This window comes from Phacochoerus africanus, chromosome 8, assembly GCF_016906955.1.
Source record: "Phacochoerus africanus isolate WHEZ1 chromosome 8, ROS_Pafr_v1, whole genome shotgun sequence".
Classification (NCBI taxonomy): domain Eukaryota; kingdom Metazoa; phylum Chordata; class Mammalia; order Artiodactyla; family Suidae; genus Phacochoerus; species Phacochoerus africanus.
The window spans coordinates 100,030,254-100,047,880 of NC_062551.1; the positions used below are offsets into that span (position 1 = coordinate 100,030,254).

The 17,627-nt window shown below is 44.1% G+C and overlaps 1 protein-coding gene across 2 annotated transcripts in view; it reads left to right on the forward strand.

The window, feature by feature from the left end:
* The window catches only part of LAMA1 (laminin subunit alpha 1), a 137,531-nt gene that overhangs the window by 104,975 nt on the left and 14,929 nt on the right, over nucleotides 1-17,627 (forward strand). For both annotated transcript variants that reach the window (XM_047793750.1, XM_047793749.1), the window contains 11 exons: nucleotides 638-781; nucleotides 1,988-2,121; nucleotides 3,202-3,352; nucleotides 4,459-4,583; nucleotides 7,800-7,950; nucleotides 8,894-9,038; nucleotides 9,528-9,669; nucleotides 12,512-12,626; nucleotides 12,818-12,988; nucleotides 16,065-16,225; nucleotides 17,036-17,221. In XM_047793750.1, coding sequence (XP_047649706.1) covers nucleotides 638-781; nucleotides 1,988-2,121; nucleotides 3,202-3,352; nucleotides 4,459-4,583; nucleotides 7,800-7,950; nucleotides 8,894-9,038; nucleotides 9,528-9,669; nucleotides 12,512-12,626; nucleotides 12,818-12,988; nucleotides 16,065-16,225; nucleotides 17,036-17,221 — 1,625 coding nt within the window. The remainder of the gene's footprint in view (nucleotides 1-637; nucleotides 782-1,987; nucleotides 2,122-3,201; nucleotides 3,353-4,458; nucleotides 4,584-7,799; nucleotides 7,951-8,893; nucleotides 9,039-9,527; nucleotides 9,670-12,511; nucleotides 12,627-12,817; nucleotides 12,989-16,064; nucleotides 16,226-17,035; nucleotides 17,222-17,627) is intronic.

The window sequence follows — 17,627 nt, forward strand, 5'->3', positions numbered from 1 at the left end:
CGAGTGACCTCACTGGAAAAGGGCTGTGGGTTTACAAGGGCTCTGGTTTCCATCTGTTTTAGTTCCAGTCACCAAATAAATGTAAACCTGATGGATGGCTCCAAGCATTCTGCTTAATGTAAACTCACAATCTTGAAGGTTACTGTACAGAATCCATGAGAGTAATTCTTTATCAGAGAAATATATAAGTGGAATCATCGTTCTATAGATATTTGCTGGATGAATAAGTAGATCAGCCTTCCGCTGATTCTGTAAATGACCCACCAGTACCTTCTCTGTGCCAGAGGCAAGATTCCAAGGTGAACCGGATCAGCTCCTTGTCTTAACTTTTTCCTTCTTTTGATTGTTGGTTTTGGTCCATGTCTCACATGAGAGAGGTTCCCTCCAGGAAATACCCTGTTAAAATCCAAGTCCAAGTTTTCCATGTTAAGCTACTTTACCAAATACAACAAGTTTTCGCACCCATCTGCTTTTTGACTTTATGAGACCCAGATTGCTCTGTATTATCTAGAGGGGAAAGCTGGCAGCAGGGGCAAGTGGGGAATAGAAGAGCACTTTCAAGCTGCAGGCGAGCTGCCAGTGTGTGTCCCTAAAGGACTTTTGGGCACTCAAGGACACTTCCCTTTTCCTCCTGCAGATCAAAGTCGCTGTGTCTGCAGACAGAGACTGCATCCGGGCCTACCAGCCTCAGATTTCCTCTACCAACTATAACAGCCTGACCCTAAACGTGAAGACAGATGAGCCTGACAACCTTCTCTTCTACCTGGGGAGCAGCACCAGTGTGAGTGTGACCTGCCAAAGCAATGCCACCAAGTCCCTTAGGGACAGGGTGTATTTTCTGAATTGGTACTTATTTGGGGGAAAAAAAAATAGGGCCCTTGGGAAATCACTAATTCTTATAAGGGAGCTAATCTTTTGCTAACCTGGTAATACTAGATTAAAAATGAACTAGGAAGTTCCCATTATGGCTCAGTGGTAGTGAATCTTAGTAATACAGTTTAGATACTTAGTGAATCAGACTAGTATCCATGAGGATGTGGCTTTGTTGCTGGCCTCACTCAGTGGGTTGGGGATCCAGCATTGCTGTGGCTGTGGCGTAGGCCAGCAGCTGCAGCTCTGATTCGAGCTCTAGCCTGGGAATGTCCATGTGCCTCAAGTGTGGCCCTAGAAAGCAAGCAAACTATGGAACTGAATGACTGTGAGGAGGAGGGTGGCTTTGATGAAAGATGCCCCCCACCCTCCGCCCCCACATCCTAACTGTGAACCATGGGGACCAAACTTTTCATAATGTACTTCTGAAGCCACCAAGTTTCTCTTTGGGACTGTGGAGTCCATCTTGGTGGCTGTCACCAGGGGTGGAGGTGTGCACCGCAACAGGCACATCAGGTGGTCAGGTGTCCCCCGGGACCTTCCACTCACCGAGACCCTCCTGGCTCCCAGAGGTGAAGACTATTGATTCCTTGGGCTGTGTCAGTAGGAATGAGTCAGAGCCCTTGGGTATGTTAGGGCAGAAAACATGAGGAAGCCCAAATGCCATCTGCTGTGTCTCCTTAAAATGCACAGTGCAAAACACAGGTCAGTCCATGACGTCAGATACCATGGCTTCCACCTTGTTGTGCGCCTCACGTTTGTGCATTCTCAGGCTGGGCAAACAAACATGTGTGGTGCCTTTGCTCATGACCCCATAGAGGCTGGACACCACCAGCAAGTCTTCCTGGAGACCCTCATAGGAGGCTTCGTAAAGGCCATGCTGGGCGAGGGTGGAGGGGCACAGGTGGCTGATGGTGGCCGCCACCTCCAAAACTCTAGGTCAGGCTCCAGCTCCAGGAGGGGGAGCTAGAAAGACAAGAGTTCATTTATTATTTTTCACTTTTCTATTCCTTAAGAATACAGAAAGTGCTATAAGAACTGGCTCTTTAAAGTGTTTTGGTTGTCACGTGAATTGTCTGGTATGTGACCTCATCCCCACTCCTGCCCCGCACCCCAGTCCGATTTTCTGGCAGTGGAGATGCGGAGAGGGAAAGTGGCCTTCCTCTGGGATTTGGGCTCCGGGTCAGCACGTGTGGAATTTCCAGACTTCCCGATTGATGACAGCAGATGGCACAGCATCTATGTAACCAGGTAGCAGCGAAAGTTCTCTCGGTCTAAGTCATTGCATGTCTGTAATATCAGATAACAGTCTGAAATTTCTGGGAAGTCAGATTATAGTGAAACCAGAATACTTGGTTTGGATTAATTATAGAAATAAGGTTTTGTGTTTTTTTTTTTTCATTACTGCAGAAGAAATAAACTTGGTTACCAAAACCGATAATGAAAAGAAGGAAAAAGTTAAAAGCTTATGTTACCTTTAGAATGTAAGGTCTCAGAGTTCCCATTGTGGTGCAGTGGAAAAGAATCCAACTAGGAGCCATGAGGTTACAGGTTTGATCCCTGGCCTCGCTCAGTGGGTTAAGGATCCGGTGTTGCTGTGAGCAGTGGTATAGGTCACAGACACAGCTCGGATCTGGCGTTGCTGTGGCTATGGTATAGGTCGGCAGCTGTAGCTCCAATTGGACCCTTAGCCTGGGAACCTTCATGTGCTGCAGGTGCAGCCCTAAAAAGCAAAAAAAAAAAAAAGAATGTAAGTCTTAACCTGAGGCAGCCAACCCAGTAAAGTGTGTTCGCCCCAGCAACGGGGAGTAAAGCCCAAGGTGGCGGAAACGCCATGTGGCTGGCGGGGTACAAGCAGAGCGCTGAGATCAGGATACAAGTGGGGATGCGTTTTAGCAAAATTCTTCCTTTTAAAGCCCCTCTCCAGGGCCAACTGCTGTTAAGCAGCTGTAGGTGTATCTTTCTTTTCCCTTTCGGTAATATTACAGTTTGTTGTTGATGGTGTGTTGTTGGGAATTTCTGATTTCTGCTTTTCCATTTGAACAAATCAGATAATAATAAAGGCAGAAGACTGCTCCCAGTATATCTAGTCCATTATCCGTAACTATTTTAAGCAAGGAGGTAATGTGATTGAATTCATGTTTTAGAAGAAATGCTCCACGTGACTTTGCAGTGCAAACTTGAGGTGGGCTTGGCAAGACCAGAAGCAGAGAGACCCGCTGGGGACATGGGGAGAAGCAGAGGGAGGCTGCAGGTGACACAAGTGTGCATGTCTGTGCATTGGCTTGCAATCCTGAAAGTGCTCTTTTTGCAATTCTTTGTGATCCTTAGATTTGGAAACACTGGTTCATTGAGTGTAAAGGAAATGAGCGCGTCCCAAAAGCCACCACCAAGAACAAGCAAATCCCCTGGCACGGCTAATGTTCTGGACGTAAACAATTCAACATTGATGTTTGTTGGAGGGCTTGGAGGACAGATCAAGGTAACCTTCAGAACGTCCGTCTGAGCGGCACATTGGCTGGTTTTACCAAAATCTAAAATAAATATGTATATGTAAAACTGACTTACTTTGTTATACACATGAAAGTAACACAACTTTCTAAGTCAACTCTACTCTAAGAAAATTTATTTTTTTAATGAATGTGTTTAAATTTTTGAAAATATTCTAGGCAGGTGAAGATGGTCCAGCTTCTATTATTGTGCTTAATGACAGTTCATCTGCAGCCTTGGGTTGGTTTTATAAAGGATCATGCTTAATAAATAGAATAAGTGGAAAAGAAGGCAATGGTTCATTTCACTATTCATTTTCTCCCCAATAATAGAAGAGGAAATTCAATATTACACATTAATTTCTGTGGACTTCCTCTGTGTTTATTTTAACTCTAGTGGTAGGCAAATACCAAGTAGTGTTTAGCAAAAGAGCCCATCATGTATTTTATTATATCAGTTATGCTCTCACCCAGTAAAGTTGAGCCGCCTGGATTTGGTTCAGTGCTGAAATGAGAGTAGGGGTCTCCACTCCCACCAGGCCCTCATGGCCAACTACATTCTCTGGGTCTCTTTTCTCCTTTGTTAAAGGACCTTTTCTCTAGTGACTTTAGTAACCGAGGTGACCTTTGGGATCTTGTCTTGCTGTCACTCGGGATTCCAGTTCATGATTGGAAGGAAGCCCGTTGTTCCCAGACTGGTCATTTTTCTGGCTGTTGTTTTCTCAAAATTTGGATCCATTAGATTTGAGTTCCCAAGGAGGAGTTTCATGTTCTTAAGGAATATATCTAGAATAAGATAGGTATATTCATGCCCTTAAAGAATATAGTCCTGGAGTTCCCGTTGTGGCTCAGTGGGTTAAGAATCTGACGAGTATCCATGAGGATGCAAATTCGATCTCTGGCCTCGCTCAGTGGGTTAAGGATCTGGCATTGCCGTGAGCTGTGGTGTAGGTTGCAGATGCAGCTCTGATTCGACTCCTAGCCTGGGAACCTTCATATGCTATAGGTGCAGCCATAAAAAGAAAAAGAAACAAGAAGGTATTCTTCTGCCCCTAATATACATGGCCTGTGTGTGTGTGTGTGTGTTCGTTTGCATTAGAAGTCTCCAGCTGTGAAGGTCACTCATTTTAAAGGCTGCATGGGAGAGGCCTTCCTGAATGGACAGTCCATCGGCCTATGGAACTACATGGAAAGGGAAGGGAAGTGCCACGGCTGCTTTGGAAGGTAATATGCCCCGCGAGCAACATATGAGACGCTAACATGCACTGTGGCCCTGTCCTGGGAAGAGGTTAGAGGCAGCATTTCCAACACTCCGTTGACCCTGAACTCTTTTTAAAAAGGAGTCCTCCAACGCAGCTGTGTTCCATAGAATGTGCTTTGTAAGTGCTGATAGAGACACAAACGCGTCCCTATGTCTACGTTTGTCAATGGATTAAACTGTCTTCACTTTAGATAAATGCCCTCCCCTCTTAGACAAACTTTAGCTCGAGGAGTTAATAAATGACTTCTAGTAACTGGATCCATTTTAACAGGCCAGTAATCAGAATTCATTGTCCTTTTACCTTTGTGCATACTTTGGCCATTGTTAAATCATTAGCATGGTCCATCATTAGCAGTGTTCTTTAGCTTTAAAAAAGTTTTTTTCTCAATATGATCATTTACCGTTAACTTTGATTTATATTAGGAAGTAGACATACTGAATTTTTTTGTTTTTTTTTTCCCTCTTTGAATATACTTACACCTCTTTGCATGGTATCAGCATGTACATAATTATGAACAATCTCTTAAATTCTTTAAGGATGATGGAAAATCAACCATTGATTTTTAACAGTTCACATCTAAATATGGAAGAATCCCCTTTTGTTGAATTAACAGGCCTTTATGCTTGTTTTGGTTCTAAGTGGCTATTGCAATAGAGTGTGATAGGCCTTTGGGATGGGACGGCCATCTGTTTCCGGGCCCTCTGCTAGATACTGACGTTGTCAGCTTTAGGCGCAGAGCTCATCCCCTCCAGTGTCCCATGCCCTAGGGAAAAATTCCTAAGATGCTTTTTTGTGGAAACATGAACAGGGCAGTAGGGGCAGCAGTAGGTGGGTGGCACCTTAGGCTGGGAGCCCAAGCAACATCCTGTCACTCGCATAAAGCTGTGCGGAGTCTCACGGGTGCTTCGGTGCATCCCATCTCATGATTAAGAGCTTGGATCAGAGAGGTCTAGTCATTCTTCCAGGGTCACAGAGCTGAGACTTGGGAGGAGGCGTCTGCCCGGGCCTGCTGACTGCTGTGCTCTCGCAATAACCACGGGGCGTCAGGAGGGACTCAGCCAGGAAGTGCGGTGGCGGATCCCATTGGTCATTTGTCCCAGGAGCTTAGCCAGCAGGGGCCTGGCACTGCCTTCCTGTGGCCCAGCTGGGAACAGGTGCCAGGGCTGACTAGAGAGGCACATGGGCCTTGTAGTGATAGAAGGAAAGCCTAACCCACAAGGGGACAAGCCCCAGAAAAGTGCCGCTGACCCCAGGGATGTGAGTCGTCTCAGGAGAACCGCATTCATCCATCCTTTCCTGTGCATTCTTTCCACTCAGTGGCCCCGCACTCAGGCAGGACCTGCTGACAGAGAAAAGCCAGAAGCAAAGATTCCACCTTCCTGAAAACAGAGGTCTCATGAGCTCTGGGGAGGGAGAGGGCATGCAGGGTCCTACCAGGTGGATTTCTGCGATTTCACTGGAAACTGGCTTCCCCATTTTCTTGGGTGTGACCTTGGTGTGACCTTGGGCAAGAAGCCTAAACTCTGAGGCAAAGTGGGACTCATTGAGGACCTCTGAACACAGAATAATCTGAGCTAAAAGGGAGCCAAGATTTGTCATGTACCAGACACTGTTTCAAAAACTTTACAAGTATTAAGTCATGTCTAACCCTTCCAGAGAGGTTCTATCATTACCCCATTTTATAAAGGAGAGGAAACACCGAAAGGTTAGGTAACTTTTCCAAGGTCACACAGCTAGTAAGTTAGACAGCTGAGATTTGAACCTCAGCATTCTGGTTCCAGAGTCTGTGTCCTTAGCCACATGAAACATGTCAGCCAGAGCAATGGACATGCATATAAGAGGCCAAAAGTTTGAGAATTAAGTGATTGAGAATTAGGCCACAGTCTGTTTATGCAGAACACATTTCCTTACACTTCCTTATAGGAGATCTCAAGACAGAAATTTTTAGAGAAGTCAGGATTACAGGAAGCTATAGATTTGAAAGTTCAGGTTTTATCAAGCTCCACTACATTTTGTTTTGTTATTGGAAACAATTTCACTGCTAAGTTATTCTGTCCCTGCTTGGTGATGTGGCCCTGAGTTTGGTTACTACGCCTTCAACTAGGAAAAGTACAAATCCATACCCTCCCCCAAACTCCCTAATCTGTTTCACTCTCAAGCCCTGTGACATTCCAGAAAAATACTTTTTGAACATAATAAAGATATGTTCCAGATGAAGTTACCTTGTACTTTTTGAGCTTTTCGAGGCATGTGGAAAAGTACAAAACACTTATCTAAGAAGTGCTGGGGTCCATGTATATAACTGCTGTAGGCTTATCCTGCAGATTTTTGAGATCCTTTTTTGTCAATGACATTTTTGTAAACCGGTAAACCGATCCTTCTGGTACATTGTATTTTTGTTGTTGTTGTCGTCTTTTTTTTTTTTTGCCTTTTCTAGGACCACTCCCGAGGCATATGGAGGTTCCCAGGCTAGGGATCGAATCAGAGCTGCAGTCGTCAACCTACACCAGAGCCACAGCAACGCAGGATCCAAGCCGCGTCTGCAACCTACACCACAGCTCACGGCAATGCCGGATCGTTAACCCACTGAGCAAGGGCAGGGATCGAACCCACCACCTCATGGTTCCTAGTCAGATTCATTAACCGCTGAGCCACAGCAGGAACTCCTGGTACATTGTACATATTTGTTTTCTTTTTTTTTTTTTTCATATTTGTTTTCCATCATCAGTCCTGTTTAGCTGATGTGTTAGTTAAAACCAGCCAAAGGTGATAAATGCCCACACAAAAATTATTCTCAAAGCACTGGAATTAAGGAAGGACATTAAAGGACTAACATCAGGGGCCGTCAAAGTCACGTTAAAGGAAATGAGAACAAATGAAAATCTAGTCATAAAGTAGAAATATTTACAGCGGGAATCCATCCTTTGGGGGGATTTCTTTTCAGTACTGTGGACAGTGCCTACATTAACTTTCGTTCCCTCCTAAAGCAACTGGGTGCTCATTTTGCATAATCTTATGGGGAGTGTATTTGAATATATTTGGACCGACACTTGTTATCAAACTATAGGAATAAACACGCTATTGCTGTTTTTGTGAGGGAGGACTCAGCACAAGTAATGTGTGTTATCTTTAACTACCTTCCTGATAATAGCTTATGTTTCACCTTCTCTCTTTGCAGCCCCCAGAATGAAGACGCGTCTTTCCATTTTGATGGGAGCGGGTATTCTGTTGTGGAGAAGACCCTCCGGGCTACTGTCACTCAGATAATCATGCTTTTTAGCACCTTCTCACCGAATGGGCTGCTTCTCTACCTGGCGTCCAATGGCACCGTAAGAGTCTTCATGGGGCACTGGGCCCCACTGCGTGTATGCAGTTGGATTGCTATGAGGACGTCTATGTTTAATGATTCTTCTATGAGCTTATACTTGTATAATATGCACAGATATATGCCATGTTATTTCCCCATTTTAGGTTATTTTTTTATTTTTGCCTTTTTAGGGCCATACCCACAGCATATGGAGGTTTCCAGGCTAGGGGTTTAATCAGAGCTGTAGCTGTCGGCCTATCCCACAACCATAGTAACAAGGGATCTGAGCTGCATCTGCGACCTACACCACAGCTCACGGCAACGCCGGATCCTTAACCCACTGAGCAAGGCCAGGAATTGAAGCTGCATCCTCACGGTTCCTAGTCAGATTCATTCCCGCTGAGCCACAATGGGAACTCCTTCCCCATTTTAAATGTTTAATTTTATCCGTACAACTTCACTGAAGAATGTTTGGAAAATATAGGAGAACGTCAAGTAGAAAATAGCCTCCCATCATTATAGAGACCAATTAAACATTTCTTATTAAATTCAGAGCTTAAATGAGCTGTCTTATTTTATTCACTCTGACCACATGGCCTTATCTGAGGTCCCTTACGGGAAGTTCGTGATCTTAGTTTTAGCTTTTGGGCTGGTGATTTTTCTCAATCTTCTGTTTTTATTTTTAGGACCGGCCCATTTGTCAATCTAAATGAAAACAGACACAGAGATTCCACTTCTCTTACTATATTGTAGATTTTGATGACCATGAGTTTGTCTCCTGTATGTCTGCATATTATTCCAATAAGCCTCTGTGGACATTTTTATTTTGGGAACATTGACTTCTGACTGTTGGGCCAGATTTCCTTTTCTCAATTTAACTGTAGGAGGTTTCCGCCATCCCTGACTTGAAGAGAAAAGAAATCTTGTGCTAACAAAGTAGCTATGAGTCACTCTTTTGTTTACAGAAAGACTTTTTATCCATCGAGCTGGTCCACGGCAGAGTGAAGGTTACTGTTGACCTGGGCTCTGGGCCTCTTGCACTTATTACAGACAGACGTTATAATAATGGAACCTGGTATAAAATCGCCTTCCAACGAAACAAAAAACAAGGTAAGGGCACAGAAGATGGACAGAATGTCCATCACCTGCCTCGGAATTAAAATCTCTCCAAAGTCAGCAGTTTTTTGTTTTGCTTTAGATTTCTGGGTATTCTTGAATGATAGTCTCCTCAAAAGTCATTGTTTTCTTGGGAATACTAAGCACCAGGATTCACAGTTTGCTGGAGGAGTATTATAATTCTGTGCGACTCCCGTTTCTAAGTGCATTATTTAACCCGAAATGCTAAACTGGAATCAAGGAGCGAATTGATTCTGTTTTCTTCCACACACGTACTTTCACCATTTACCGTGTGTTTTCTGGATTTATTATTGACATTGGTAAAGAGGATTTTCAGTGGTCATGTATCAGTCAAGAACATTCCCTGATCAGATTTGCAGAATGACTGTATCTTTGTAAAGGAACTTTGCTGGAAGTCTGTGTTTTACCTTTCTGTAGAAAATGAGGTTCATTTTCTTATTTATTCCTTTTTATCTCCTCTAGGGCTCCTAGCGGTTATCGATGCACATGACACCAGCTACAAAGAAACCCAGCAAGGCGAAACTCCGGGAGCATCTTCTGACCTCAATCGTCTAGACAAGGATCCGATTTATGTGGGTGGAGTACCTAGGTCGAGAGTGGTGAGGTATGAAGCCACGGGCAGAATTTTCATGTCTCAAATTACCAACTGTCTTAGTTTCCATAACAAGGTTCCACCAACTGGGCAGCTTAAGGACAGGAATGCGGTCTCTCACAGTTCTAGAGGCTACAGTCCAAAATCAGCTGTTGGCAGAGCTGCTGCCTCCTGAAGACCCAATTCCATGCTTGTCTCTGGGCTTCTGGTAGCTTTGGGCACTCCTGAGCTTGTAGACGGCATTCTGTCTGTGTGGACACGCCAGCTCCCCTCTATGTGTGTCTCTGCGTCCAATTTTCCCTTTTCCTAAAACAGCTGTCATACTGGATTAGAACCTGCCCTAATGACCTCACCTTGCCTTGATGACAATGGCAAAGACCCTGTTTCCAATGGGGGTTAGGACGTCAACATCTTTGCTGATGGGACATAATTTAATGCATCGTTAACATTAACATTCTGATTTGATTAATATACCACTAATTAGTAAGTCAAGAAAGCTTCCTGCAGTAGAATTTATGATTTTTCTACTTCTTGCCTTTAAAATATCTAAAAAATTGTTACATGTGCCATTTGGATACCCCATCATCACATGTCATTCTCCTGTCCAGACATTCTAAGAGTAGTAGAATCTCTCTGTCAGCAAAAAAAAAAAAAAAAAAAAAGGATCATGCTTTCTGCAGACTTATCTGGACTCCCCCTTTGTGTGATTAGAATGAATAATGTACATGAAAGTTGAAAGACCAGCATCAGCAAGTTGGACGAATGATAGCAGAAGAGAGATGCGTTCATTCTTGTTTAGCTTTGCAACTTTAATAATTTACGTAAACTTTCCATGGTTCATGGTTTGTTGTCCTCACTTTGGATTGGGAACAAATCATGCTGTGCATGTCTTTTTTTTTTTTTTCTGGTCTTTTTGTCTTTTTGCCTTTTCTAGGGCTGCTCCTGTGGCATAAGGAGGTTCCCAGGCTAGGGGTCTAATCGGAGCTGTAGCCACCAGCCTACACCAGAGCCACAGCAATACGGGATCCAAGCCACATCTGCAACCTACACCCCAGCTCACAGCAACGTCGGATTCTTAACCCACTGAGCAAGGCAAGGGATTGAACCCACAACCTCAGGTTTCCTAGTGGGATTCGTTAACCACTGAGCCACAATGGGAACTCCTTTTTCTTTTCTTTTTTTTTTTTTTTTTTTTAAATAAAAGGACGTATTGGGCCAGTAGTTTGGGCCAGAAGTGTATTGGCCCAGAAGTGTAGTTTGCAGGGAGTGGGATCACGAAATGTCCAAATTGAGTTACAACCTGGTAGTTTTCCAGTGTGTATTTGTTGCAATACCTCATCTTCAAGCTGAGTTCTTATCCAGAAATGCAGCTGATGCAGTTACTGTGGGTGGAGCAGCCCAGAATCCACTTCCTGACACACCCCCTTCTCAGCTGGAAACATCTGAAGGTTCAAGAAACATAGTTTACAGCCACAGCCACCCCCTTCCCAACCCCGGTCTTGGAAGTGAACACTCCTAAGCTTCCAGGGGGTTGGTCACTTGCCCTCGGTCCTTACCCCTCTGCCAAGGTTGGGCCAGGACTGGAAGCCTGTCTCCCAATCCTTCAGACGTCATTCCCTGACCTGGTGGCATCAGGGATGTTCCTGAAGTTACAAGAGTTGTAATTTACTTGTTCTTTGCCTAAATGGTGCATAGTGTAGACCTTGAGAAAATGGCAGGGTCCCTTTTCTAGGGAGACATCTCAAGTCACAGATGTTTGTGCTAAAAGGATCTTGAATTTCACTGAGGCTGGCCTCCTCACTCGCAGGGGAAGAAATTGAGATTCAGAAAGGTTGAAACTTGGAGTTCCCATTGTGGCTCAGCAGTAATGAGTCCAACTAGTATCCATGCAGATTCACGTTCAATCCCTGGCCCTGCTCAGAGGGTTAAGGACTTGGTGTCGCTGTGAGCTGTGGTATAGGTCGCAGGCATGGCTTGGATCTGGCATTGCTGTGGCTGTGATGTAGGCTGGCAGCTACATCTCTGATTCACCCCCTACCCTGGGAACCTCCATATGCATGGGTGCAGCCAAAAAAAAAAGGCAGAAAGAAAGGTTGAAATTTGCCCTAAATCATGTGGTTTCTTAATGGTCCACAGCTCACTGCTCAGCATGGAGAAAAAAATATGATGACTCTGGCAGGAAACCATGTTCCCGCAAAGTTCTCTTGTCACTGGCTGGTGCTTCAGGGTGTAATTGGCGATGTCCAGGGGTCTCCATGATTTGGAAATGACAGCCTGTTCACACTGCAGCAGTCTGGCAATTTCTGTAATAAAAATAAGGGATTGACTTCGAAGCAAAGAAACAGGGTTTTGGATAACCCCAGACCTTTCCAAATGCAGTTATTTCCTGCAAGACAGAGTTCACAAACACCTATGGACCAAGGCCAGTCCCTCCTAGCCACGTGATCCTGGGAAATAGCATTGCCCAAACCTGCATGTTTGCTGTACACGGAGACTGGGTTGTCATCTCGGTGCTTTAATGTCCTTGTGGTGAAGCACTTTCTTCCAACCGGCCTGTGTTCTAGTGCGTATGTTTAAATTGCAATGACTTTAATAGTTTCCCTTAGCATATTAAACCTGCCTTGGTCTAGGTGGCCATCTAGGTGGTGAGGCTCACTTTCTTTAGTCCTAAGGGGAGTCCTTGTTTGACCTGAAGTTCTCGCCATCAGCATCCTTCTTAGAGGGAAGCCTAGGCATTTCTGCAGAATGACAAGAGGTCTTCCTTACGTGGAGGTCCGTTTTGACTTCTTCCTTCAGCACTGGGAGGACATAAAATCCTAATACTGTTGTGGTGGTTCTCCCTCCTTCCCCACAGGAAAGGTGTTTCCAGCAAAAGCTACCTGGGCTGCATCAAAAACCTGGAAATATCCAGATCAACCTTTGACTTACTCAGAAATTCCTACGGAGTGAGAAAAGGCTGTGTACTGGAGGTGGGGAGTGTTTTATTCATATGGGGATAAGTTTCTATGAATGCCCCCGACATACTGACATTGGAAGATAACAGGTCTAAACCAGGGGGCTGAACAGACCCGAGGGTGGAAGGAAAGGGTGGCAGCCTCTGTCATGGGAGCTCCAGCCCGGGGCTGGCCTGACTGTGCCTTCTCATCCTCTTTGTGACCAGCCCATTCGAAGTGTTAGCTTCTTGAGAGGCGGCTACGTGGAACTGCCACCCAGGTCTCTGTCACCAGAATCGGAATTGTTGGCAACCTTTGCCACCAAGAACAGCAGCGGCATCATCCTGGCTGCCCTGGGCCAGGACAGCGAGAAGCAGGGTCACCAGCAGGCTTATGAGGTGAGTGGCCCTCGAGCTAGGAGCTAAGGAAGGAAACGATTTCTGGAAACCCTGGATGGAAGATGAGTTAGTGGTAACATTTATTCCAGCAGTGCGCCTGGGTGGTTAGGGGTGGTGCATTTTTTATAATAGAAGGGATCATTGCTGAATGCCTCTCCCATTTGAATCAGTGATTTCTTTGTTCTGCATGATCCATCTTCCTGGTCCCGCCACTAAGAAGAGAGATACTTGCTGCCTATCATTAGTTTCAATGGCAGAGGTAATAATTACCCTTTCCTCTGCTCAAACTTCATACATCATGGACTTGGAAGAGGTTCACAGAATGCTAGTGTGTTGTCTATCTGAAGTGGAAGCCATGCAGCTACAATTGAGGGTACCGTTGTCTGCTGTGCAAGATCTTGTACAGACAGTGCTGTGTAATTATCTCAGCCACACTTCAGCGTGAATGCTGCCTCCCTTCTTTTGTGGAGGAAACAACGGGATTCAGAGAGCCTGGTTAAGCTGCCCAAGATACACAGCTGTTATTTCAGAGCCCGGTCTTAGACCCCACACACCTCACAAGCCACGTGGTGCGGGTCTAACAAGGACAGAATAGCTCGTGGTCTCCAACAGCCTTTTTAAGTTGAGATAAAAGTGACTATTTTTAGGAGAAATATTCAGTGGCATTTAGTGCTTCCACACTCTCGTGAGGCTACCTTCTCTATCCAGTTCCAACACATTTTCATCACCCAAATAAAAGCCTCTGCCTGGTAAACAGTTCGCCCGATCCATTGTCCCTCTTTCTCTAAATCTGCAAACCACCAGTCATCTTTCTGTATCTGTGAATGAATTTACCTTTTCTGAATATTTCATATAATTGAACTCATACATGTGATCTTTTTGGTCTTTTTCTTTTTTTCTCTTTTTTTTGCTTTTTAGGGCCACACATGCAGCCTATGGAAGTTCCCAGGCTAGGGGTCGTCGAATAGGAGCTACAGCTGCCAGCCTACGCCACAGCCACAGCAACCCCGGATCTGAGCCTCGTCTGCTGGATCCTTAACCCACTGATTGAAGCCGGGGATCAAACTCACATCCTCATGGATACTAGTCGGGTTCATAACCCTCTGAGCCACAATGGGAACTCCTTTGTGTCTTTTTCTTAGCGTGTTTTCATGGTTCATCCATACTGCAGGACTTATCAGTACATCCTTTTCCATGGCTAAATGATATCCCACTGTCTACAGAGCATAATTTGGTTATTGTTGAGGGTTGAATCTACCATTTGACTAGTCTGAATACTGCTGCTATGAACATCCTCATACAAGTATTTGCTGGAGAACCTGTTTTCAATTCTTTGGGGTATATACCCAGGGATAGAATTGCTGGGGTCGTATGAAAATTCTAGGGTTAACTTTCTGAGGCACCATCAAACTGTTTTCCTCCACCAATCTTAATACGGCCTCTAGTAAATCAAAATGTGCTACTAAGTCAGCACAAAAGAGACCACGTCACCCAGGGCTGGTGAGGCCTTGTGAGAAGCCAGTTCTACTGGTGACCCTCTCTCAGAGTGGCAAAAAAAAAGGATGAAAAGCCTTCAATATTTTCAAAGCTTCAACTCTTTAATCCCATGTTTAAAAATCTTTAAAATTTCACAAGGGTGGGGAAGGTTAAATTTTCATTATGTGTGATAATAAAAAATTAGAACATCCTCATGCAAGTATTTGCTGTATTTTTAAAAGTTTTTTTAAACAAAGGAATAGATTCTGCAAGGAGCTCTCACCTCACACCCCTGAGAATGGCTACCATCAAAAAGATATGAAATAACACGTGCTGGTGAGAATGAGGAGAAAAGGGACCCCGGGTGCACTGTTGGTGGGAATGTACATTGGTGCAGCCACTATGGAGAACAGTATGGAGTGTCCTCAAAAAGTTCATAGGACTCCCATACAATCCAGCAATTCCACTTCCAGGTATATATTGGAAGGCAATGAAATCACTGTCTGGAAGAGATAGCTTCACCCTCTTGTTCAATGCAACATTATTTACAGTAGTCAAGACATCACAGGGTTAGAGTTAGGGTTAGTGTCTATCAGTAGACGAATGGATAAATTAGATGTGGTGTAAATGTGCACTGGGATATTATTCAACCGTAAAATAGGAGGAAATCCTATAAAACAACATGTATGAACCTTGAGGGCATTAGAAGTCAAACAGACAAAGACAAATATTCTATGATTTCATTTATATGTGGAATCTAAAGAAACAAACTCACAGAAACAGAACAGATTGGAAAGTAAGTAAGAGAGTAGGTTTTTTGGTTTTTTTGTTTTTTTGTTTTTTAACGGCCACACTCATGGCATATGGAAGTTCCCAGGCTAGGGGTGGATTCAGAGCTGTAGCTGCTGACCCACACCACAGCTACAGCAACGCCACATCTGAGCCTTCTCTGAGACCTACACCACAGCTCACTGCGATGCTGGATCCTTAACCAACTGAGCGAGGCCAGGGATCGAACCTGCGTCTTTATGGATGCTAATCAGATTCGTTTCCACTAAGCCTCGACCGGAACTCCTGAGAGAGTAGATCTTGAAATTTCTCACCACAACAAAAACAGTTTGTAGCTATGTGAGGTGATGGATGCTAACTAAACTTATTGGGGTGGTCGTTTTGCAGTATATACAAATATCCAATGGTTGTGTTATATATCTAAAACTAATACAATGGCATGAGTCAATTATATCTTAATAAAACTGGGGGAAAAGAGAAATAGATCCGTGACTTACAATGTAACTATATGTTTGAACACAGGGACTTAGGGTATTACTATGTGTTAGAACATAATGCATCAATACGTAATAAGTGTGAAGAATGTGTAGAAATGGAAATCCTTGACATGGTTAGTGATGGCAGCATAATCAGAATGTGAACTATTTAAGCAGAGATTAGAAAGTCATATGCCACATCGAAAATAGTTGTGTTAGATGGTGATATTCTTATGGGGCTGCTTCCTTGGTGCTAATACTCCTGCATTACGTAGTAAGATGACAATTCTTTCAATCATGGAGTAATGTCTTTCCTATGGGAATTCTCTGTGCAGTCTTCCCAGCCCTTCTTTTCCATCGTGCTCATCGAAGGCCTCATTGAAGTGCACGTCAATCCCGGGGATGGAACCAGCCTGAAGAGGGCTCTCCCGCGTGCTCCCACGGGCACCTACAGCGATGGCCAGGAGCACTCCATTTCCTTGATAAGGAGTGGGAGGTATTTGCGTAACCTTCCCAAGTTTCCCCAGTAGGAAGCTTTATGGTGCTGTGAAGTGATTGAGATAATTCATATGATTTCATTAACGTCTAGAGTTTGTGGGAGGTATTTGCCTAACCTTCCCAAGTTTCCCCAGTAGGAAGCTTTATGGTGCTGTGAAGTGATTGAGATAATTCATATGATTTCATTAACGTCTAGAGTTATAGTTCCAAAAAGGGTCTAGACACTTTCTAGGATACCTCCTTGGAAATCAGTTTTGTATATTTTGTAAGAAGATATTGACCGCATTTTCATAAGTGAACAGCCTTAGCCCTGACCTTTTCTGGGGCCCAACTTACTGTCTTTATGTTGGAATCATTCTGTCACATCGTGTTATATTATTAGTAAATACTAATGGGGAATGGTAAAATGGTAAATAGTAACACAGTAAATAGCAAAACATAAACCGTGACATGGGAAATGATGTTATATCAGTATTCCTGTATAATCTCCCTGCAAAACGTTAGACCAAATGTTTTAAAAACATGCTGCACGTTTTGTCACAGGTAGAGAAGTAAAAGACAACTCTCCAAAAATCAATTGAATCGAATAATACATAATCACATTCCGTTCATTTTGGGAGCTTCTTCAGCTTTGACGTTTAATTTTCAGGATTCACCTGTTTATTCACATGCACGTTAAATGTCATGTTAAAATTTATCCTCAGGGAACTTTTATGATTGGGTAAGAACTTGCCAGAATGAGATATTAAAATGGACAGTTGCATTTCATTATATGTGAAAACCTTTATTTTCTTCTCTAACCTTTTAGAATTATCACTGTCCAGCTGGATGAGACGACTCCTGTGGACATGAAGTTGGGCCCCTCCACAGAAAGCAGGACAATAAACGTGTCCAACCTGTACATAGGGGGAGTTCCAGAGGGCGTGGAGGCACCTGTGCTCAAGATGAGAAGCTCCTTCCAGGGCTGTATTCGAAACCTGATCTTCAACATGGAGTAAGTGTGGCTGCTCTCAGCGTGCTGCTGCACTTTCTGACCTTTACTGCTGAGTGCTAACACTGGCCCACAACCTCATGTTGCTGTTTGAGATGGCCCAGGATGCTACAAGTTCCCAAAAAATAAGTGACTCCCATGTTCTACCATGAGTGTCCCTCAAATGGATTTTATTGGCCTAGAAGGATGGCTAGATCCAGGCATCACGGGTGAGGAAAAAGGAACCGCTAAACAGTAGATGCACAGGATTGTCAACAGGCAGCCAAGGTCAAATACATTTTGGCATGTGTTTTGAGAATGTAGAGACTTTGTGAAGCAAAGACTTTCTTGCTGTCTTTTTTTTTTTTCTTTTTTCTTTTTAGGGCAGCACCTGCGGCATATGGAAGTTCCAGGCTGGGAGTCTAATCGG